The sequence below is a fragment of the Lissotriton vulgaris genome, chromosome 2_2 (assembly GCF_964263255.1).
Source record: "Lissotriton vulgaris chromosome 2_2, aLisVul1.2, whole genome shotgun sequence".
NCBI classification, from domain to species: domain Eukaryota; kingdom Metazoa; phylum Chordata; class Amphibia; order Caudata; family Salamandridae; genus Lissotriton; species Lissotriton vulgaris.
The window spans coordinates 126,711,009-126,736,791 of NC_141688.1; the positions used below are offsets into that span (position 1 = coordinate 126,711,009).

Genomic DNA, 25,783 nt, shown 5'->3' on the forward strand with positions numbered 1-25,783 from the left:
TTACCGCCCCACCCATCCTCCCCGTTCTGCAAACCGATATCTAGGCTTAAGGTCATCCCCTTTCAGGGCCCTAGTTTTATGGCACCAGTGTTGGTTTTTATCAAGGCTCTGCGGTTCTGGTGCGGAAAAGCTGTGTATAAGAACTGACGTCAGCGTGCGAGGGCGGCGTCTAAGTACTCCGGCGATATCATCCCGGCGCCTACGACGCTGACGACGGATGCGGAGCCGCAGACGACGCCTACCGACGCGCAGGGGTACTGCTACGCAAACGTTTCTGGATCCAGTCTGACACGTGGGGATATTCTAAGGTAATGAATCTAATAGTAACTACTGTTTCTTACAGATATATCGTTACCAAAGGTAAGTAACTTGTGCGGTAGTTCCGGTCAATCTCCTCAGCCTCCGCTGCACTCAGCAGAATCACTGAACTTCTACGCCGCCATCTTGTGGCCTCGACTCGGCTCCCTTCCAGTTGGCAGTTCGCCCTTATATGCAACTGCCGCAGTCACTCTCTGGGTCGCTGAGTCACCCAGGCGCATTCCCCTTTCATCTCTGAGAGTCGGGGGGCTTCGCTTTGCGCCCCTTATTCAGGATAAATCACAGGACGGCCCTGAGCCCTGTGCTCACGCGTCCGCTCTCATCCGCCTTATGGCCACGCCCCCCTTTTGTGCGAACTCATGTCAACAAATATAACAAACATAAATCAAAGAACAATTTACAAACATATGCTCTGTGCCAGCCTCTTCAGCAGCTAGCATGTTTGGGTCAGGCCCCTTCAGCCATTGGACGAATGATGTCCATCACGTTTAGGTTCATCCAGATGATTTTTTTTTGTCCTCATTCGCCACCAATCTAGCTTGAATGCGCACTAAAGCAGTATGTACCAGGGCCGGACTGGAAACCAAAACCGGCCCTGGCAAAGTGCTCGTCCCGCCCCCACCCCTCCCCCCACATCTACCCCCCCCGCTCACCCACCCCCCTCCACTCAGGGGGGTTGGAGGTGCCGGCGAGCGCTTTGCTAGGGCCGGTTTTCGGCCGATTTTGTTGCAGGGCCGATTTTGCAGAAACAGCCCTGTAACAAAATATGCCCTCAAGGGCTCAAAACCGGCCCCCACCCTTGCGGCGCACTGGGGGATTGCCCAGTGCCCGCTATGGCCAGTCCGGGCCTGGTCCGTACCCACACTCAGCAAGGCGTAGACGGCTAAGGACTGAAAAAGACCGCCTACCGGCATTTAGACTTGCTTATGTGTACACAAAGACACCGACTCAGATAACTCTATTTACAAGCTCTAAGAGCTAGGTGGCCTTCGTCTTAAGACTTCCAGCCCTATGCTGGGAGTCTCTGACCTGGCCCATAGAGTATTAAGGCAGCATAATCATAGGACCCGGGGAAAAAACAAACCAACTATAGACTCAACTCCGGGTCCCATCTTGCTTTCAGTATGTTCCAAAATATTCTGTTTTTTTGCTGCCTGTTCTCAATAGATCCATCTTGGAAGCTCGGGAGAATATGGCGGCAGCAAGCTGGGCTGCCACTGCACCTGAAGGTTCCGCTCGTTCCCCACGCTATGCATGAGCACAGAATGCTGAGGGATTCTATGATAATGTGAAGACAGCTACCTTTTGTTTGGGGGGAGCTCCTGTTTCTCGAGGCGCTCCTCTTTTCAAGCGGCTGCAGGCTGATTTGTCTGGGCTCCGGTCCGGGCTCCGCTCGCGGCTTTCCGGCTATCAGCTGATGTGTATGTGGGGCGGCGCGGCTCTCAGTCCTGACCCGGCTTTTGCTCCTTCAGCTCCTACCAGCCTAACGCGGTGGGAGATGGTGGCACTGGAGCTGAGGAGGAGTCGGAGAGTTGCGGCCCGCAGTCTCCTTAGGGGCAACACCAGGGGCATAGCAGCCAAACTGGAGAACACATTTTCTGAGAGTAGTGTTGCGAATACGGCCACGAGGAGTGTGCTGGCGACGCTGGAGAAGTTGGTGCACAGTCACTGGGGGTCCCGGTGGAGCAGCATCAGGATTGTGGTGGTTTGGTAGCTGGTGGGCCCCACAGCCAGGTAGGATGCATTCCAGCTGTTTTGAAATCTCCTGTCCTGGCTTCTGCTTCTGCTTTTGCCTCTGCCTCCCCCTCCAGATGTAGGCCAGATGTAGGTAATTCCCATTTACCGATTCTTAAATACTGACTCATACCGAATCGGTATTTCAGAAACGGAAAATGGTATGTAGCAAAAAATTCGCTAAAACTTACCAATTCGGAATGACTCAGTATTTCATTTCGGTATATACCGAATCGGTAAATTCAGAATCGGTAAATTCCGATTCGGTGAAACCCATGCATTCCTATGGGCCTCCTGGCCCATAGGAATGAATGGGTTTTTCCGAATCGGAATTTATCGATTCGGAATTTACCGATTCGGTAAATACTGAATCGGAAACTTTAAAAAACGACGTGTGAGCCTGCCAACCAATCAGGGACACCCTACACACCCCACAACCAAGGCCCAGAGAATCTAACCAAGCATCCCTCCCCAGTACCTGGGAGTGGCCACACCCATGCAGGTGCACACCAACTGAACAAACAATTGAGCTGAGGTGAGAGGAGCAGAGCATCCACAGCCAAGCAGTGCTACAGAATGGAGTCACATGAAGGCCCAAAGGATGGTGGGGAGCGCAAAAGAAAGATTAAGTTCTGCCAAGAAGAACTTCAGGTGGCAGTAGAGGAAATCGTAAGTCACTACAACCAAATTTTCGGGAGACAGTCTCTGCATGTTGCAGAGACTGTGAAGAGGAACATATGGCTTGGCATACAGGACAAAGTGAATGCCATTGGTGTGACCCACCGGGACATCGAGGACATCAAAAAGCGATGGTATGACCTGCGCATCATAACCAAGAGGAAGATCGCTGCACTAAAAAAGGATGCTGGACTGACAGGAGGTGGCAGGGGCAAAGCACCAAAGCTGACTCAGATGGAGGAGCTTGTTGAAACCACCATGGAGCCAGAATGCATCCATGGGATTGGAGACCTGGACAGCACAGCAGAAGCAACAAAGAAACAAGGTAAGAAGCATGTACCCTAATCCACAACCATTTATTTATTTATTTATTTAGCATACTTGTAGAGCGCAGACCTGTCACCCAGAGGGCATCCTGGCGCTTTGATCAGAGAACCCCCACACTAAACAGCACAAAGCACAGCCATTACTTGGGAAAAAGATAGGTCTTTAAAGCCTTCCGGAAAGGGAGATAGTCCTTAACCTTAACCCGTACCCCACTGTGTGGAAACATTACACTGCTGCACAGCTCATACTTGGTGCCAGCAATGCATCATGGTACACGTAGTCATGAGTACATAGATGCAATGCATACACTACAAGACTCTGCAAGGCATGCCACACACATCACAAAACACACAATGTACACTGTGCAAAGGTGTGTAAATGATTTATTCAAGAAATACACACAGGTGAACAAAAACATTGACCCTATGTCAATTTGATTCCACAGGAGAGTCCTCACGCACTCCAGCACCAGCAAGGGAGGAGAGGGCACCAGCAGCTAAGAGAAGGGAGAAAGAGAAGAAAAAAACAGGTCACAGCGCTGTAGAAGGAGGCAACACCACCACCCAGGAAGCCTCATCACCAGAGCGAGCCAGAACACCTGTCCCACAATCACCGTTGTTGTTTGGATCTCCTGATTTGTTAAGCACACCGCCTACAACCATAGCAACGTCCAGGTTGGCCATGCAGGGAAGGGCAAGTAGGCCTGAAGAGCCCCCTCAGAGGATCCTGCAAACCTCTGATTACGGATGATGAGGAAGTTGTACCTCAAACAATTGCACCTGTGGCCGACAAGGCCAGACCACAACAATTGCACCTGTGGCCGACAAGGCCAGACCACAGATTACAGGAGGCGCTGCACGCACCAGTGTCCTTGGCAGGAGGGCACGTGAGGGTGGCGAGGGGCAGGAAGGTGAGAGTGACTTCTGTGGCCTGGAGGCCACAATGGTGAAAGTGCAGCGTGTGCAGGCCAAAGCACTGTTAGCCGTGCATAGGCAGGTTCGCTGCATGAATAACAAAATGACCAACATGGACAAAGGAATAGGCCTCGTAGCATGTAGTTTGGAGGCAATATCAAAGGGGATAACAGACATCTCCACATACATGGGTGTACGATCAGATAAGTTGGACAGGGGTCAACTACAGCGTGGCAGGGAGCGACAGTACATGCGGCAGCAGGCAAAGGCAATGAACAGATGTGCTTCTGCTACGTCACTACTTTGCCGACGCTCTATATCCATGCAGGATGCAATTGTGCACTGCTGCACAGACTTGACACGAGGCATGGGAAGGGTGACCTCTGCGATGGAGCAAATGCTAACCACTAACACAGGCAATGCTGGTGACACAGGTGTGGAGGAGACAGAGGGGTCAACCAGCAGGAGTGGCTCCAGCACACCTGTACCAGAGGTGCGCAGGAGTGGCAGGCATAGCCATGCTGAGTCAGGCCCCATATATTGATAGCCAGCACATCAATTGCACAATGTGGTGCGTGGACGTAAACACTGACCAATGCCGCAGTTCCACACGACTGCACACAGTGACGGCAACTGAGCACAAGCAGTCATGGACATATGCTTTGATGGACAATGGCTTTTCCTATGTGATGATGATTTAGTGACTATTAAACTACACTTGTCAAACACTATACCTGTCTATGAGTCATACATTACATAGAAATATTGACGTGTAATTTCTGTCCGTCTCAATCTCCCATCTATTGCTGCTGGTCCTGTTGCTTGGGGGTCTGCATGTTCTTGGTCATCATCAATGTCTTTGTGATGTGTCACCTCCACCTCTGTGCCTTCTTTGGTGGCAAGATTGTGCAAAATGGCACAGGTCACTATTATCTTGCAACACAGGATGGGGGTGTACTGTCGAGCACCTCCACTCTTGTGGAGGCAGCGAAACCTGCTCTTGAGGAGTCCAAATGTTCGCTCCACTACGTTGCGAGTAGACCTGTGTGCCACATTGTATCGCCTTTCGCCTCTGTTAGTTGGGTTGAGGTACGGTGTGAGCACAAAGGAATGCAGGGCATATGCACTATTGCCTAGGAGGGAATGAGAGGTACATGAGTTACATTTGCATCTCACATTCATCTGCCATTCATTTTTGGGTGTGTTACACTTATTTACCTAGCAGATATCCATCACCAAAATCTCCAGCAACAAGCCTTGTGTATATTCCGCTGTTCTGGAAGATGTAGGAGTTGTGCCTGCAATGGCGTGGGCCCTGGGTGTTGGGTGATCCAGGTATGGGTGGAGGTCCCTTATTAAGTCCATGATGGTTCTGGGGTGCAGCCTGTACCTCGGAAGGATCTCAGGCTCAGTCAATTGGAACAGGGTGATCCTCTGCCTGTACACCTGCTCCTCCCTTCTCCATACCCTCTGACCTGCAGCCTGTAGCCTTTGCCTCCTCGCAATCACATAGAATGCCGCCATTCTTGCAACACTGTTGCATTTTGGGGTCATTTTTAGAGCCTGCACCTGATTACCACCTGCTTTCAGTCCATGGTAAATACCGACTCTTAAATACCGAATTTCATTGAATTCGGTATTTTTATCCTTTCCTACATCTCGATGGGCATTTGTTCTGATTTCTTATTTACTGATTCGGTGAATAAGGACTCGGTAAATAAGGTATTGGTAAATACCGATTCGGAAAATATGTAATCGGTAAATACAGATTCGGTATTTTACCGATTCATATTTTCCGATTCAGTACATTTTTGACACCTACATCTCGTTTTCTGAATACCGGTCGGTAACGGCCGATTTTACCGATTTTGGGCCGTTACCGACCGGTATTCGCCTACCTACATCTGGCCCGAAGTGCATTAAGAGGGGCAGAAGACACAGTGGAGGAGAAGGGCTCACAAAGGCTTAAGTCGGCCGGGAAAGACAGCGACCAGCCACACCAGGTGCATTTGAATGATCAGGAGGGTACGGAAATTGCTGGCAATACCACGAATAAAAGCACTAGGAAAGGTTACGGCAACAGTAGCACTAAGAGAAAGTTAAAGACCGAAAGGAAAAATACTTCAACCTTTTTATCTGGGGAAGTTAAAAAGAAGTATACTAAAACAACAAGGGTACTTTTTCTGAAGAGATTACTTCCTCCCTAAGGTCATCCTTCAAGGTCTTACCGGATGTTTTGTGTTTGGCGAGACAGGGAGAGGCTGGTAAGCAGGGGGAAAAGGCAATAGCTGGTATGGAACTCGGATGTGCTGGACCTGCTAACCCAGACTCAAAAGCAGAGAAGACAAAGTCGAGGGACCACACACCTGCGGCGGGTTTGGCCCTGGTTGATATTGAAAGCTCTGCGTCGGAAGGGAGAGACAATGCGATGGAGGAAGCGAAGGAGGGAGTAGACCAGATACCTCAAGCTGAACCTCTAGATACACCCTAGGCTGCATCTAAGGGTCTGGTTTTGGAGGAAGTAAGTTCAGACACAGGTCCGGTAGCTCTAAATTCAGAGGCTCCAATTTCTGAGGTGCATTCGATCTCCTCCTTGAAGCTTCTTATGGCCTCACTATCGGCAGATATAAAAAAAAAGGGTTTGAGGTCTCTGCCGCAAACCAGGGAGAGGTCAATATTCTCTGTAATAGCCATAATTATCTGCTGTATCAGTCAGTCCACTATGTTGATTGCTCTGTTTTAGGATCTACGAGCACTGAGCTGAAGAATCCCAGCTTTGGGCTATATATAACCCATTCTCCTCAGCGCCTACCCTCTTCCCTTTGGAAGATTGCCCCTGGAATAAGATTCATCATGAAATTTCACCACAGATATGAAGACGTATAATGTCAGAGCTTTCCTGTTAATATTCCTGTGATATCATCACTATGCCAGAGGCTGAATACCCTTGCTCCATCAACCACTTGAATGACTGCATACTAGCTCTGGGAACTAACAGGACCGAAATACTTACAAAATGGCCTCTTGTACCAGGCTGGTCTTGGCAATGCCTGACTTAGTGGCTGTTTAGCAGTTTACCATCATAAAAGCAAGTGGCTATCAGAGACACACCTGCCATTGACATACTGAGGGCCCCTGAACATGCATGCTAGCAAACCTCTACCTTTTTGTAAGCCTCACTCATCGTGGATATAGAGCTCCTAAAATGTAATATCTGATTTTGGGCCTCCCTAAACTCCTCAAGATCTACCCAAGGTCTCCACCACCATTCCCAGCCAACACAACTGTTCTGTCAACCTCCTAACACCACTACTTCACACAGACCTTCTAAGAGCCTACTTTCCTTCAGCCACTCCAGAATCTGTTTTGTGGTCATGTGTTCATTTTACACTCCTGCTAAAGCATGCAGTGATAATGGAGAAGTGATAGCAGATCTTCCTTTTCCACACACCATTCTTCTCCAAACGCCATACTGCTCCAAAGAGAAAGGCCAACTGCACCAAACTGCAGCTGAAGGTGACTAAGAAGAAATCGAAATGTTAGAAAGAGGTTGTTTTATGGTTAAGCCCAAACTAGGGTTACAAATAAGTAGGCTGAGGCAACTGGATTGCTTTCTGAGGTACGAACATTCCTTGTTTACTAAAGAAGAAGGGAGTTGTCACAGGAGGTAAAGTAATTCAGTAGCAAGTTGTGGAAAGTGTACTTTACTTAACTAGTGACATGTTTCTATTTTTTATTGGTGCTTTTGTTTCGGCTTCTAATGCCCTTACGTTGTCCAAACCAACCAGCTCCATTTGGCAAGATGCTGTTTGTATGCTCGTGTCATATTTTTATGGCGTATGCAGGCTTCTAATATAGCAAACTTTTCTTGAGCATGACTACTCTGCTGATGTCCGCTGTATTCTTATTTTGCAGTCCTCATGTTGCCAGATTCCTGGAGCTACTCAGTCAGAACTTCACATCACAGCAAGAGAGAGCCATGTGTACATCTGCAGAGTAAACGACAGATACAACAACTTCCAGTTCAGTCGCTGGGTGAAGGTTAAGGTTCTCCATAATGTTACCAAAGGTATGTGCTGATATTGCGTTTGGTGCACTTTCACGACAAGGGTTTGGTCTTTCCATGTTCTTACTACTACAGTAGAGAAGATTGTTGTGAAAAGGGTAGAACGGTTCTACAGAGCTTTGCTCCCTTATACTGCATGTCATCTATGCAACCTAATCACTATGTACAGAGCTTCATTGCTTTATAGTGTATTTTACTTCAGATGTACCCAGGACATTCATAGTTATATGTAAGGATGTGTTCAAATAGATGTTCTTTTATTGATCCAGCCATTTGATATCTTCTTATGTACTGGAAAGTTGATTGCTCCTATTCCAAGACTTTTTTTATTGCACTCTGTTTTCTCCAACGAGGGATACACTTTTTGAATGAGACAGGTCAACATAGTTGCCCCTTACAGATACCAACTGTTGCCAGGCCTAATAGGTTTAGCTTAAATATGGTAAACTAATGTAAACAGAATCTGTGCATGCCTGTTTGTGTTAGCTTTACTTAATTACAGCCATACGTCTTAGCTTTACATTTGCTTGTTCAAATGAGAAGATAGTGCTGTTTGATGCTGTTCTTTTTTGCCAGTTTTATGTTACCACAAAAGGGGCTTTTGTGCATGGCATGACTTTGAGCACGTGTTACAGCAAATAAATGATGGGCGGAATGCTGACAATGCAAACATTCTCCCCCAGTCAAAAGATCTGGGTTAAATACATCGTTTTTTTGCCCACTACGCCACCCCAGTTTGGACCCAGCCATATTCAAATCAGTCTTGACCCTGTGCCCCATGGGAACAGTCTAGACTGAACTGCCAGGCCAGGTCCTCCCTGGACTGGAAACAAGCATCCTGGGACCGGTTTCAGGGTATGTCACCCTTCTTCAGCCAGGCTAGCTTGAATCCAGTGGCACAAAGGGCAAAGGATCCACGACTAGGCATACCCATCCCACTTAGGGCAAAAAGTGTTACTCTGAAACAGGTCCCAGGATGCTTGTTGCGGTATGTCACCCTTCTTCAGCAAGGCTAGCTTGAATCCAGTGGCACAGTGATCAAGGGACCCATGTCTGGGCATACCCATCCCACTTAAGGCGAAAAGTGTTACAGCAAACAAATGATGGACGGAATGCTGACAATGCAAACATTCTCTTCCAGTTATACTGGAATGCCATAGTGAGCACAAATACGATGGATTTAGGCCCAGATATCTGTACTGGAGTGAATGTACGACATTGCTCTGATTTCTGTCCCTCAATTGTCTTTTTGCATTTGTTACCCCGAGTGGGACTGGTATGCCCAGGCGTGGGTCCCGTGCTCTCTATGCCACTGGAGTCAAGCTATCCTGGCTGATGAGGGCTGAAAGCCCAAAACCGGTCCTAGGATGCTTGTTTCCAGTACAGGGAGGACCTGGCCTGGTAGTTTGGGCTGGACTGTTCCCATTGGGCAGATCTCTGTACTAGGGTGAATGTAGGACATTGTTCTGCATTCTGTCTACCAATTGTCTTTTTGCATTTGTCACTGGGAGTAGGACGGGTATGCCCAGACGTGCCTCCCGTACTCTCCATGCCACTAGAGTTATGCTATCCTGGCTTATAAGGGCTGAAAACCCGAAACCGGTCCTAGGATGCTTGTTTCCAGTCCAGAGGACCTTGCCTAGCAGTTCGAGCTGGACTGTTCCCATTGGGCGCGGGGTCAATACTGATTTGCATATGGTTGGGTCCAAACTGGAATGGCATGGTGAGCAAAAAAACAATTATTGAGGCCCAGATCTCTGTACTGAGGTGAATGTACGACATTGTTCTGCATTCTGTCCATCAATTGTCTTTTTGTATTTGTCACCCCGGGTGGGACGGGTATGCCCAGACGTGGGTTCTGTGCTCTCCATGCCACTGGAGTCAAGCTATCCTGGCTGATGAGGGCTGAAAGCCCGAAACCGGTCCTAGGAAGCTTGTTTCCAGTCCAGGGAGGACCTGGCAGTTCGACCTGGACTGTTCCCATTGGGCGCAGGGTCAAGACTGATTTGCATATGGCTGGGTCCAAACCGGAATGGCATGGTGAGCAAAAAAACAATGGATTTAGGCCCAGATCTCTGTACTGGGGTGAACGTACAACATTCTTCTGCATTCTGTCCATCAATTGTCTTTTTGTATTTACCACCCTGAGTGGGACGGGTATGCCCAGATGTGGGTCCCGTGCTCTCCATGCTACTGGAGTCAAGATATCCTGGCTGATGAGGGCTGAATGCCATAAACCGGTCCTACAATGCTTGTTTCCAGGTCAGGGAGGACCTGGCGAACAGTTCGGGCTGGAGTGTTCCCATTGGGCGCAGGGTCAAGAATGATTTGCATATGGCTGGGAATGGCAAGGTGAGCAAAAAACAATGGATTTAGGCCCAGATCTCTGTACTGGGGTGAATGTATGATATTGTTCTGCATTCTGTTCATCGTTTGTCTTTTTGCATATGACTTTCAGCACAGCATGCACCACTCATTAGTGTGCATCACAAAAGTGACTGAACTGTCTTGCATCCAAGAGTGTTCTTTGCGCTTTAAAGTATATTGTAAGAACAGAGTGTGTTCTGTCAATTGTTCGACTACTATAAGTGTTCATGCTACCACAGGCTGTGTGGGGCACTATGGACGTTTCACCCATATACCCAACACGTATGCAAGAATGATGCTTTACCATGCAGGGTACCTGTGAGCTTTTGAACTGCTGATGTCTTGTGCGGGGTATATTTCAGTAGGTGCACTGGTGAGAATCACAGGCATTCTTTACAGCAAAATGTAAGTGTTGAAGGAGTGTCTTGTGAAGGTGTGTGCATGTTTGTGGATGCACATTCAAATGAGACAATGTATTTCCGTCATTGGAGATCCATGCCTATCAGTGTGTGCTTCAGCATTCAGTGCACATATTTATTGCAAGTATGACATATGCTGGGGATATAAACCGAACCGGTAAAGCCAAAAATGTATGGTCTTACCTCCACCAGTTTGTTGTCCGTGGGCTAGGATTTGTGTTACCTGTCACCACCTAAATAGTGTAGGATTACAGCAATAGCTGGATTGCATGTCTGTATAAATGTACATATACTGTGTTATATTGTGCTTGGAAAATGTGTGTATGCATATGTCTACATATGCTGTACATAATATCTATGCACAGTTTATAATTTATGCATGCACATCTATAAGCTCTTAGAAACTGCAGATGCATATCTTGAAATTGGACAGCCGCACCAAAGTCTTGAGAGAGTGCAACATTTTTTTTAACAACAACACATTATTAGTTTTATTATAGGCATATAGTAATCACTCATATTACAGCACAAGATTGTGAAAGCTGATCAGTGAAATCGCTACCTTGAAGGCCGGGTCTGCCCACCCTCCACATAGCCAGTCGTTTACCACTTCGGTATGCCATGCCCAGTAATAACTGTGCATGGCGGTCATTGCTAATCTCCCATCATAGGTGGGTCGCACATATTTATTAAAAGAAATCCTTGGAGGTTTGTTGGCCCAGAGGAAATGCCTTGCCTAGGAGGTATGGCGGCAAACCAGTGGTTGGGTGTGGCCAAATAGCCACTCTACCCAGCACATTGAGTGGCAGTTTAGTCCTTCTTTTTATGTCTAGATCGGTCTGGATTACGTGGGTGAGTGGGCGAAGATTGAGACTCAAGGCTAGGTCTGGCTCCCATGTCATCTGAATCCCTAAGTAACGAAAGCTTAGGCGCTTGAACGGCAGGGTGCCATTTCTTGTCATCTCTGTCCCCTCTAAGAGGGATCAGTAATGATTTGGGCAGGTTTAACGTCAGACCCGATGTCCCCTTGCAGGCACCAAGGATGGTAATGAGGCGGGGTCTGGTTTCCACTTGGTGAGCCATTAACCAAGCAACTCCATTGGCATAGAGGGCTAGTCTATCCTCCATTGCTGTCCTCCAGTCAAAATTCAAACATCAACAAGTGTCCACGAAACCAGAGGTTCAAAAGTGAGGGCGAAACGGAGGGGAGGAGAGGCAGAGGGCATCCTGTCTAGTACCCAGACAAATTGTGAATCTGGAGCAGACATCACCTTCCAACTGCACCTATTGCACGACATACAGAGTTCGGACCCTAACCCCAAAATCTAGAACCCAGTCCCATCTAGGCCAACACATCATGGAGAAAGACCCAATCCAGGGAATAAAAGGCCTTCTCTAAGTGAAGAAGCATCAATGCTGTGGCGCAGTGTAATTCTTTGAATCAGGCCAGGGCAAGGTGAAACCCTTTAGATAGTGACTGGTGCTGCAACGGGGAATGAAGCCACATTGGTCTGGATGGACCAGTCATCCAAGCACATGAGTCAGGCGCCTTGCCAGTAGGTCCTGCCAGGGCCGTGGTGGGTTTGGTTGCAAGGGGCATTGTTATGTTAGCCATTTCCAGGCCTCGTCCAGGGTGTCAAAAAAGTGATTTGCACTTGAGGACAACCCAAGGATGCGTTGGGAAGAGGATTGTGCATTATAATGCCATAGTTCTGAGTTTTTGTCTAACATGGTCATACAATTTGCCTTGGACCTGAACCCTAGTTATTATAGTCTGGGAACAACAGCACCTGACCGGATTGATATACAAGTTGGCCTTTGGGCCTTGCCTCCCGCAGGATCATGTCTCTGCCTCTGTAATTAATTGTGTCTGCGATTATGGGGCAAGGTGAGGCCACTGGGGATATGGGGAGCGTTTGCCCATTAATCTATGGTCTCGTTCAACAATAAAACTACTTCGAGTATGAACTGTAATTGATCAAAACACAAAATTGGCCCAGAACTGCATTAACCACCAGAGTTATCTTATCACTATTTTAGTCCCCTTAAAATTGCTGCTTATCCCAAGATCTCTGCAGGAGGGTCCTAACTGTTTAAGATATTTTAAAATGCAGTCGCTTTGTGACCAATTAAGTAAGCCAGAACAGATTTGCTGTTGCATTTGCCAATGTCTTTTCAGCAGATTAAAAAAAATAAAAAATTAAATGTTGACTGTCAGACTTTATGTTTTTTAAGCTCTGCCGCTCGTGAATATACTACCATTTCCCCACCACACCTTGAATGCCAATAATTTTTTCCTCAGTCATTTTTTCCCAAATCCAGCACTGTTTGCCTATCAAAAATCTGGTTGCAGTTATCGACAACTTGTGACAACATGCTTGCTAAGTGCAAGTAAAGACATCATTGACCAGTTTCACGTGGATACAACGGAAACCAACGCACAAATACATTCACATGAATATACTACTGAACAGCTAATTTGGTCAACCCTTTGACGAATCAATGGAATTCCTGGTCACCATGGACATTGTGAGTTTATATTCCAATATCCCCCAAGAAGACGGCTTGGAAGCCCTTGAATTCTTCCTCGAAAAGAGAGAAAGGCCACACAATGTTCCTACTGATTTCCTAATGAAACTAGCGGAAATTTGCTTGAAATTCAATTTCTTCAAATTCAACAACGTCCAATACCTCCAAACTATGGGGACGGCCATGGGATGTCCATTCGCGCCGGAAATGGCTATAATGTACATGGCCCTATATGAAGCTACTTGAATCTACAATAACAATCCATTCGATGGGCATATAAAAGTTTGGCGGCGTTATATACACGACGTCTTCATGCTATGGAGAGGCGAAGAACAGCAATTGAAAGAATTCGTTGTCTGGCTCAATGACTGAAATCCCAACATCCAATTCACCCTGGCATATAACAAAACACAAATCAACTTCTTGGACCTGATGGTTAAACATGAAGAAGGCACCATGTATACCACTCTATACACCAAAGAGACCGACCGTAACACCTTTTTACACTTTTCCAGCTTCCACCAACGCAATCTCCGTGAAAATCTACCGCTAAGTCAATTCATGAGATTGCGCAGGAATTGTACAAAGAAAACGGATTACTTCTACCATGCCCAGGAGCTGATGCACAAGCTGATTGAGAGAGGATATCCCAAGAAATTGCTCAAGAGAACCATGAAGAGAACTTGGTACATCCCGAGAGACACCCTCTTGACCCCCAAAGAAAAGAACAAGGAAGACACCCCAATTGTATGTGTGACAACCTTTTCTGGAGCAACCACAGAAATCAAGAAAATAGTCACTAAAAATTGGAACACAGTACGGAGCCTGAAACCTTTTGTTGCTCCACCCATCTTCGCACTCAAAAAGAACGAGAGTGTGAGAAACAAACTGGTTCGAGCAGACACATCATTACCAAGGCAAGAGAGTTCAATTCAGTCACTCCTGAATCTTCCACCGGTCAAAGGACATCACAAATGCGGCAACTGCATTTCCTGCGACAGCACCATAGAAGGAACAATATTCTCTTATGGCCAGAAACAAATCAAACATGATGTATTCACAAACTGTAACACCAGTAATGTTATCTACTGTGCCATATGCCCTTGCGGACTTGCGTACGTTGGTAAAACAAGCCAACCCATAAAAACAAGAATATCGCAACACCGCTCCAGGATCCGATGCAAAAAAGAAAATGCACCTATGGTCCCCCACTGCATTGAAAAACATCATGGACCAGACGATCTCAAATGGACAGTGGTAAAACATGTGAAAGGCAAAAATGTGGCCAACAACCTGTCCAAGCAAGAAGCAAAAACTATCATGTACCTAGACACTGTCAATCATGGACTAAACGAATTAGCGGAAATTTCCAGCTTCACGTGTTAAACCTAACATAAAAACATCAAACGCAATAATCCAAGCTTCCATTGATGTCTACCGTAAAAGCGTCCTGATCTCATAGCAACGAGACCACATGCCCATGACGCGAAGACATCGACCAATCAGGAGCGCCGAGGCACACCAGCCAGCGAACTCACCAATGACAGCACCGCTTTCATCCACAACCCGGGTGAAAGACTGCATGCCGGCCGCGCGCTGTTCAAACTCATTACAGCGAGAGCCGGGAGAGAAGCGACACGTTTTCGCTAAGAGACGCTGAGAATGAAATGCACCCCCGTTCTCCCATACCGCGGAGAGACTGTTCCGCGATGATGACGCCGTGCCGAATATAAAGAAGAGCAACATTGACCATCGATCTCACAGATCACCCCCAGGTACGCGACGCCCATGGCGGGCCACAGACCCTCGAGGGCCCCCTGATAACTACTTTAAATAACAGAGTGTATCCGCCCCACGCCGTTTTTTGACACAAGAAACAGGCACCTCCGACAAGTCCCATGAAATATGCAATAGGCTTCGAACTGTCAATTTAGATATGCCTAAAGGACGCTTTTGACAAACCATGAGTTTTGAATCCATTTCCCTGCTTTTTCCGCAGTAACTCCAGACTGCGGGCGTACAGCTCCACCATACCTCTGTGGGATCCATTACCACATCGCCTCCCGAGAATTACATGTAAACACGACATGCAGAATCGCTTCTACCACTTTTAGGTACGTGACCTTTATATGTACTAACCAGCACCTGAAAACACCATAAAAAAGCACTGCTCTTGGTCCTATAACCCAAACCCCATCACTAAAATATGCTCCTTACAACCTTCCCGTAGGTGTAACGTGATGTCCCACAGCACCTACTGCGAGCCCTGATGAAGACCTGTCTAAACAACCCATCCTGTCAAGATTTTTACAGAGGTCGAAACGCGTAGGCTCAACTCCAGAGCCAGGAGAAATGCATGCCCTATGATCCAGTTAAATAATCAGGACATATAGTGAGAGACGCATCTCACAATAAGGCATTAAATCCTTTGAGAAACAAACGACTTTCCCTGGCTAGATGCAGGACAATTAATTATTCCTTTGAGGGATAAACTGATTACATACCCCTGGGATACCAATATAATCTTTCTTAGATTCCTAGTAGGACCCTGTTATATCAATTTCAAAAAAGATTATGTTGATATATGAACTTATTTTTCACTGTGTACTGTTGATATTTGAACTTATTAATTTCATCACTGTATATTGTTATTTTTCTCACGTTGATTCATTTAGAAGTCAGCAAGTTATTTGTTGTAAATATATGTTGAATGTGCTTTATGATATAAGGAGATAATCACAAATGAGTTGTTCACACCCAATGTGTACCCCTTTGAATTCTTCGTAAAATAATGTGCTAGAAAAACCTGAGCGTTCATTGTCAATAAATAGGACTTTGACATAAAATAATTTGTGAGATCCATGGTGTCAGAGGCATTGTACACTTAACAATACATACATGCACATTGGCACACCCACATGACAAAATCTGGTATTGGCTCTAGTACGACGCAAACCGCTGGTTCAATGAGGAACTTAAGACCTTAAAACTAACTGTGCGCCATGCAGAGCGGGCCTGGAGGCGAGAATACTGCCCCAACCTTAAAACCCAGTTCACCATCCTCCTGTCTCAATACAAGAAATCTATTTTGGCTACTAAGACGGCTTATTTCTCCACAAAAATCTTGGCTGCCGAAAATCAGCCTAAAGAAATTTTCTCCATTGTTCATGACCTCGCCTACTCTGACAGAGCTACCCTCAAACCCTCCCCTTCTCAGGACTTGTACGACTCCCTCAACACTTATTTTTTAGACAAAATCTCAAACATAAAAGCAAACCTCCCCCCCACCCCCTTCCTTCGTCGACCCCCAATGTCCGACAGTCGGGGCACGCCTTGACTCCTTCCCCCTGCTGACAGAAGAGGCTTTTCTCTCCCTCCTCCCTATGGTCAAATCAGGCTCCCCCCTAGACCCCTGCCCTGCCCACATCCTCAGGCACATCAACTCGGTTTGTGTGCAGCCCCCTCTTAAATTTCTTTACAGCTCACTGTCCCAGGGCATTGTTATTCAACCTCCTAAATCGGCCATCATTGTCCCCATCCTCAAAAAAACGGGTGCTGACCCCTCCGCTCTTGTCAACTACAGCCCCATCTCATTACTGCCCTTTCTTGGGAAGGTACTCGAGCGCCATGTGACCTGAGCGCTCAGTACCTATGTGTTAGCACCCCGTCAGGCTGGTTTCCGCCCGCACACTCCACGGAGTCCGTGGTGCTATCGGTCCTCGACAACCTCAGAGAGGGCATGGACACTAACTACCCCCAGGCCCTGGTCCTCCTCGACCTCTCCGCCGCCTTTGACACGGTTGACTATTCCATCTTACTCTCTCGTGTCAGGGCGGCGGGGGTTGGAGGCTCGGCCTTGGTCTGGCTGTCCTCCTTCCTGAGGGACCGCACCCAGGCAGTGCACCTGGGTGACTTCTCGGCAGACCTCCGGAAAGTACAATGCGGGGTTCCTCAAGGCTCCTCCCTTTCCCCTCTTTTATTTAACTTGTATATTGCCGCTCTCATGTTTGCCCTTCAGCAAATGGAGGCCTCCGTCTATAACTATGCGGATGACCTTCAGCTTATTTTTACTTTTTCCCCATACCCAGAGTCCATGGTCAAATTCCAGTCTGTTATGATCTTCATCCGGGACTGGATGAATTACAACCACCTGAAGTTAAACCCAGACAAAACTGAGCTGGTTTTGACAGGTGGTTGCTGCAGTCCCTGGACATCTCTCTTCTGGCCCCCCTCCCTAGGTCCCCCCCTTCTCCATCTTCCTCTGTGAAAACACTTGGTATTAAGCTGAACGACCAACTCACTCTGCACTCCCAGGTCAGTCTAGTGGTGTCCTCTTCTTTTCTTTCACTCCGCACCATCCGCAAAGTTTCCCGTTTCTTTTCTTTCTCTGCCTTAAAACGTATTGTCCTGGCGATGGTAATCTCTCGCCTAGACTATGGCAACGCTTTATACTGTGGCATGCCGGCCTACAGCATGCGCCGACTACAGCTGGTCGAAAACCAGGCTGCCCGCCTGGTTCACAACCTGGCCAAATTCCACCACGTCACTCCGCTCCTCAAGTCCTTGCACTGGCTCCCCACCCGAGAGCGAACTCAGTTCAAGATGGGATGTATCACTTTTCAGGTCCGGGTCGGCGCAGCCCCTGCTTTCATATCCTCGGAAATCAAAGCCTACGCCCCCGTCAGGGAACTGCGCTCATCTTCCCAACAATTGTTGACAGTTCCCCGCTTTAGGCGTAAAAAGTGGGGGGGCACGAAATTCTCCACACTCGCCCCTGCCTTTTGGAACTCTCTCCCCGCCCACCTCAGATCTTCCACTCAATATGCACTCTTCCGAAAGGAGCTAAAAACTTTCCTTTTCTCACAAGCCTTCCCTTTATAAACTGCCTTTTCCTTGCTTCCCTCCTGATCTTTCTGTCCCTCTAGGTTCAGTACACCACAGCGCCATGAAACCGCCAGGTGAACGTGCGCTCTATAAAAGCTTTAAACTCAAACTCAAACCAGAATAAGCAGAACACAGTGCATCGGTTCACACATCAATCTCCTATTTTAAACTACTGAATTGAGAGTGGTGCTTGCCCAGTGATCCAAATTCGCACAAAAATATGGACATGCCACAAAAGAGCCTAAACAAGGTTTTTGCCTTCTACGCAGGTGCAAAGGGATGAGGAGCTGCACTGTGAGTCAGTGAGTGGCGTGTAGCAGGTCAGCTGGACGAGGAGTTAGGCAGCCACCGCCACCCTCGCCAACACTACTGTCTGTCACCGCCGCCACAATACCCACCGCCGAGAGTCACCAAGGATTGAGGGTCTAAGGGCTCGGCCATTGCAGCCCGGTCATCGCAGCCCACTGTTGCAGCCCACGGAGACTGCGCCCAACAACCACCATAGTGCGTGGTGTGGTTAAGCACCAGCCGCTTCTCTCGGACTCTTCGGGAGTGACTTTTGTTCCGTTGTGCTGTCATTGATTGTTGTGTTTGTGGAGTCTGGTGGCACCAGGTGCTCTGTGGAGGCTCCCTAGCAAGATCTGGTTAGATATGGGAGCATTGCTGGAGCTGCAAGTTCTCCAATAGCGGGCTGTCTTTCATAGATTCACATGCTTGAATATTCCCCGTCGTCGAGGTGGGAGTCCCACAGTACATAACATAGCAATGTAGCAATAATATAAGCATATTATAAGAAAGAAAAAAAACATAAGAGTTTTTATAGAGAGAAAAGACTTGTCACTTCTATAATATATCACAGTCATTATGACTAGTCCAAACTCCAGCCAATCAGGTGCCAGTACCCTCTACAATGTTCTCCTCAGAGGCTTAGGCCCTCAGATTTTCTACTGCACATCTTTTGAAGGGAGTCTCCCTTAGCTCTGCTCAGTTTTGTCTCTTTTTCTTCTCAGATAACAACTTCATCGTGTCTACAACCAAGAAGTCCCTCTTCAAACCTTGTGGGACTTGTGGAAAACAGCGACTTCATTATGAGGACCCTCATAAAAAGTGCATTTATTGAAAGGATTGTAAAATTCGTAGGACTTTCTCCCAAAAGACTCTAAAGGACAGAGAAGAACGTCTCCTTCTGTGGCTACAGAAGTTGAAGACTACGGAGAACCCTCTATCTGATGTGGAGAGTGTGTCCTCAGTCAGGACTACTTAATCCTTGAAGAGAACCAGTGAGTCTCAGAAGGTTTCTCTTCAAACTAAAGTGTGAAGAAACATCATATTGATAAGTCCACTGACCAATGTTCAACTTCAAAAGGGGTGATTTCTGCCCCTCAAAGTCTCTCATCACCTTCTACCCCCCCACCCCGAGATCTGATTCTCAGGTGTTCAAGACTCTAGCTTCACAGATTTTACCTCAAAAACTGACTACCTCGTTGACGAGCTCGTCATCGCTTCCTCCGTCGACGAGGACTGCTGTCGTCGCTTCTACATCGACGACTTCAACTTCTGCGTCTATGAAGCCGGCTACGATCCTGTCGTCAGCATCTTCACAGTCGACGTTTGTGTCAATAAATGTGATGCCTCTTTCATCAACGGTGCCTTTGACTTTTGTTGACGGAGTCTATCAAGCAAAGTAAGAAACATTCGTCGACATGCACGTCCTCGTCGACGGTGGCTTGGTCGACGGTGGCTTGGTCGACATTGGCTACCTCGACGGTGGCTATGTCCACGGAGGCTCTGCAACAACGTCTATCGTTAACAGTGACAGCGTTGACGACTTCATCCATGGATCTAGTTCCTTTGAAGTCATCGAGTTCTCTACAGATCCTTTCTTTCGGAATGGGATAATTATCAAATTCAAACACAGTCTCCCATTACTCCAGCTCCTTTAGATTCTCCACCAGTAGACATAGGTGGTTTTCATCTACTCATGGAAAGGGTGGCAAAAAGATTTCACCTTCCTATGGTCACCAGAGAGGAGGATTGTTCCTTGTATGATTTTAAAGATCAACCACAGAAACAAATTTGCGCTATTCCCATCATAGTTTTCATTTGGCAAGAAGGTCTGAAACCCCTAATTCCATTCCTGCTGTCCTGCCACGACTAGATAAAAAATACAAACCCCCCGCAAATTCGCCTGCTTGTCTTATTGCACACCCAAAGCCTGATTACATTATTACTCAGGCAGCACAATGTCGGGCCAGGAATTCATTGTCTACATTATCAGCGCCTCCGGACCGAGGGGGCGTGGCTAGGCACGCAATGGCGGCGGTCGCAGACGGGTAGAGCTCCAACCCGAGCTCCCCTTCCCTAGGCCGAAAATCCGCTACGATTATCCGCAGCAGGCTGAAAATGCAGGCGGAGCGCTGAGATGACATCCTCCACCTGCCTGCCAACTCTAGATCGGAGGGGACAACGACGACCGCTCCGGCGCCTCCTGAGGGCACCCAGCCACACCACGAGCCGCCTGACCGGCGGACGGGACCACGCGAGGCCGAGGCCTGCACATGCACTCTAGGCCTGGAGATAAGGCCTGCGGCGCGGGGCGCCGAGGACCCAGCCCCGCTGTTTCGCGCCTAAGTAAGGGCGATCCTACACACGTCACTGCGGCCATGCCCACGGCCCGCTGACCTACCGCTGGTCCCTCCACTGCCCCCGCCGCGCACAGAGCTTGTACAGGACCCGGGTAGCGCTGCCGGCCGGCCGCCGGACAGGAGCCAAGCCTGGAGGAGGTGGGACCCGCCCTGTGTGCCTGTTCCTGACTGTTGGACGGCACGCACCCTCCTGATCGTGAGAGCGGCCTGCAACGACTCTCGCCTGGGGCCTCTTTGAGCCGTGATACCCTGGCTGCCGGGAGAGAGAGACTGTGGAGGACTGGAGATCCTGCGAGGGAGTGAGGCCCACAGACGAGTCCTATACTGAAAACTAAGCTGCCTAGGACTGGCGAGTGGGGCGAGTCACTGAGCCGAGGGGGAGCTAGACACTACTGACGGTCACCAGGGCCCCGACACGCTGCACCCCCCACTGGCTAGCACTCTGGGAGAAGGCGAGGTGAGAGTGGCTGTCGGGAGCCGGCGTAGGCCTGGTGCTTGGCTGAACGTGACTTCCTGGGAGACGCGACCCCACGCTGCGGACTGGCGCGGGACCCTGCGCGGAGGGGGCGGGGGACGGCGCTCTCCCCGCTGTACCTGCGGGGCTGGGAGACTGAGACCTGAAGCGGAGACGCGACGCCGTGACGGGGGACACCTACATCTCCTGCCTGCCCAGCCGCTGCACGGACGATTAGCACCGAGGATCGGCGGACTTGGGGAATTGGTGTTGGCGGCGGAGCCTGAGTCACGGACAGCGCTGTGAAGAGCCTGGCGGCGGACGCACTTCATGCGCTTGTAACGGGAGCGAGGATTATCCGAGCCATACCGGCAGAACACGCACTGAATGGGCACGCTGAGAGGTAACCACTAACTGGCGCGCACGCCCAGACACACATAACAGTGACCAGGCATTTGAGGACATATCAGCCGCTATTGCCTAGGACAGACGACCCAGAGGCAAGTGCCACGACGACTCCCACCACTGACAGCTCTTGCGAACTCTACCGGGTGCCTCACCTGCTGCTCTGCTCATGTCTGGAGGGGTGAAGACACGCACTGGCACCGGAGGTGCACAACTAAAGGGAAATACAGACAAACCACCGAAGCAGATGGAAACCGACCTAGTGACAACAAAACTGGACACAGTACTCGCCGCCATGGAGTGGCTGGAGGAATCGCTCCAACAGACTCGCACCTCCCTAGAAACCAGAATAGACAGTGTGGCAATAGACCTTACCCACCTGAGAGCTGACCACAAAAAACTTGCAGACCGCACCACCACATTGGAGGGAACAATGGCCGACCTCGAGCCTAGGGTCACTCAGACGGATAAACACGTCAGAGACCTCCTGAACAGAGTCGAATTTTTAGAGGATCGCGCCGAGGATGCGGAAGGAAGGGCACCGAGGAACAACATCAGACTTGTCGGAGTACCAGAAAGATGGGAGGGGAGAGACCCCACGCAACACGTGGAGGACTGGCTGCGCACACTGCTTCCTGAAGGCACGCTGTCACCGTACTTCGTGGTGGAGCGCGCTCACCGAGTACCAACGAGACCTCTCCCCACAGGCTCCAACCCTAGACCATTACTTCTCCGGATCCTCAATTACCGAGACCGTGACACGATCTTGCGTGAATCTAGGAAATTGGGAGACATCCAGATTGACAATGCCAGAATAATGCTATTTCCTGATTACACAGTACAGGTACAGCGCCAAAGACACTCCTTCCTTGATGTGAAGAAGAGACTGCGACAAATAGGACTCAAGTACTCTCTCCTCTTCCCCACCTAGCTAAGAGTGGTAACACAGGACAAAACGCATTTTTTTACCAGTCCAGAGGAAACTGAGGCCTGGCTGGACGCTTTCGTGGACTCGACGCCCAGGCGAACGCAGGGCTCCACCACAACGACACGCGCACGAGGTCCAATACGACGCCGCAGACGCAGATCGTCAACAACCCGCCCGTCACAGGGGGCGGCGGGACACTCCCCACCTGCAGAGCAGGTACTACAGGAACAACAAGATGCTCTACGCAGAGTCACGGAAATCAGCAGTTCGCCACTATCGAACCATGCTCCAAATGCCAGCCCACAGACCTTTCCAAGCGATGACGAGGAGATCTACGGTATCCAGGACTCCCAGCTATCTGCGGACCAACCAGACGTCACACTGCAAAAGGCGGACCTGATCGCCTGAGGGGTCCCACTGACTCATAGCGAGGAGAGCCTGGACGGATATTTTTGGCCTTTTCGGGCAACCGAGCACTCGCGGGACCGTGACCCTGAGACGACCAGAACGAAACCTCCAAAGCGTCAGAAGCAGGTGACGGAGAAACGCAGTGAGTACCGCCCCAGGCATTTCTGCTCGCTGCTATGATGCCGGGCGACTGGCGCCCACCATGCTGCCTCGGCCTACTGCACCTAGACTATTGGTATCCACGCCGTGCTCACGGTGCGTGACAAAACATGACTTCCTACATTATGCCCTGCTTCGAGCGGTCACGCATGAGGTGAACTGAGATGGGTAGGCCCAGCGCAACGCCTGCTGAAGAACGCCTATGTGTTGAGACCTGGGAAGGGTGAAAGCCTTTACTATCACACACACTGTAGTTATACCGCAACTGTGCCTAGCATACAGCACCCCATAGAATTGTAAGGTTATCTGTCTCGATTGAGAGTTTGGACGGTGGCATGTTTAGCAACCGACCTTTTGGTATTGCTTAACAGCTTGGACGTTCCCAGTCTGTTATGGTTTTGAATTTATGTTCCTTTGGTTTTCATGAGGATATCTGTCAATTGGTAATGAGACTGTCTTACACACTGCCACGAGGAGCCATGCGGGGGGTCCGGAAGTGGGGACACATGCTGGGAGAGGTGGGCTGGCAGAGGTGCAGGCGCTGCGCCGCAGGTGGCGCGGACAGCTCTACGCCACTGAATACTCCTCATACGCACGCGGAGCCTTGTTGTGGGTGAGATCGGGGACTCCCTTAGCAGTCACGTACTCACACGTTGACCCAGAGGGTAGATTTGTGATCATTCAGGGCAGACTGGATGGGCAGCCAGTGGTTCTGGCATCCTTGTACTCCCCCAACACAGACCAGGGAGGATTTCTCGCGCAGCTGTCTGAGAAACTGGCGCCCTGGCACGGCATCCCTTGGCTACTGGGGGGCGACTACAATTGCATATTGGATGCGCGCTGGACCGCTCCTCCCCGCCTCAAGCCGGCGCGCCAGCGCTTGGAGCCATGAGGGCGTTCACCGACTGGGCAACACAATAGGACCTTCATGACGCATGGCGCACTTACAATCCCAACACTAGGGCGTACTCTTATTACTCGGGGGCACATACTCTGCATGTACGACTAGATAGATACATGTAGTTATGGAGAACAAGGGTACCCCATTAGTAAAACCTGGGGTTGAAGTAATGATAAGGAAAACAATGGTTTTGGGTGGCCTCAAAAGGTCCTCGTGAGGTGGAGTATAACTATAGTACTAGAATTAATCCTGGGAGAAAGTTTTGTAAGGTAGCATACATACAGAATACTTTATTTATGTTTTTACAATTATGTTTTTCAGGTGCTCACACATGTGACAAGGTGCTTATAGTGACTGAGTGAAATAAAATAAAAAAAACTATATACAAGGTGTCACAAACAAGGGTATTCCCCAAAGAATTATATACAGTAAGGTAGGGGAGTTTCCTCGAATGGGTCGACGGCGTTTCGATCTAAACAATTCTAGATCATCATCACGACGTGAGCTTTCTTTGCAAGGATGGTTGAATTATTTTCCATCAGGTATTGGAGATCAAAGTTCTTTGGCTGTTGTAACTAAATCCAACTGCTCTGCGTGTTCTTGTCAAAGCTAGAGAAATTAATTCAGGGTGAGGTTTGGTCTAATTATAAAGTTTTCAACATTTCCGATAATTGTAAAAACATAAATAAAGTATTCTGTATGTATGCTACTTTACAAAACTTTCTCCCAGGATTAATTCTAGTACTATAGTTGTACTCCACCTCACGAGTACCTTTTGAGGCCACCCAAAACCATTGTTTTCCTTATGATATCATCATAGATAGATACATGGTCACCGCTGAACTACTACCCCTCATCACGAACACCCACTACATGGTCCGTACCCACTCTGCCCACAACCCGCACGTATTAGATATAACATGGGAGCGCCCGCACCCGCCCATTCCTACATTGAGATTACAGCCCGCTATGCTCCTGGATGCTACTTTCATGGACTCCCTTCTCCCACAGACCGCACAATACTTTGAGGAAAACACGGGCACAGCGTCCAGCCGCCAAATCGAATGGGACGCATTCAAGGTCGTGATCAGGCGAAAACTGCCTGGGTACACAAGGACACATGCGGGCACAACTAGAGATAGACCTAAAACGAGTAGAAACTGACCTGCTCCAACAGGAACAGGAGGCAGAGGACGGAGATGAGGGACCTTTACCTCACGGCTCGCGCAGAGTATACAAGATTGCTGGAGCAACTCTGCCACATTAACTATGCAGCACACTCGGCACGCACACATCAACACAGTGACAAACCAGGGAGATTGCTGGCCTGGCTCAATACACAAGACTGTGACTGCAACATGGCCTGATGAGGGCGGGGTGATATACGCACAGAGCAGAATTCACGAGGCATTCACGAACCATTACTGTACTTTGTACCGCTCCCAGCTGCGAGTACCTGAGACGGATATCTTGGAGTATCTCTCGGGCATACAGACACCACATTTGACCATCGCGCAACAAAGCGACCTCGGAGCGCCGCTCACAGCTGACGAACTGCGCACTGCTACCTTTAACCTATCTAATGGCAAATGCCCTGGCCCGGATGGACTGCCTGCCGAATTTTATGAAGCCTACTCCGACGTCCTG

General features: G+C 48.9%; 1 protein-coding gene across 7 annotated transcripts in view; it reads left to right on the top strand.

The window, feature by feature from the left end:
* Positions 1-25,783, top strand: part of LOC147729139 (mucosa-associated lymphoid tissue lymphoma translocation protein 1-like) — a 1,401,591-nt gene that overhangs the window by 539,120 nt on the left and 836,688 nt on the right. For all 7 annotated transcript variants that reach the window (XM_086959432.1, XM_086959437.1, XM_086959431.1 and 4 more), the window contains one exon: positions 7,887-8,040. In XM_086959432.1, the coding sequence (XP_086815558.1) occupies positions 7,887-8,040 (154 nt within the window). The remainder of the gene's footprint in view (positions 1-7,886; positions 8,041-25,783) is intronic.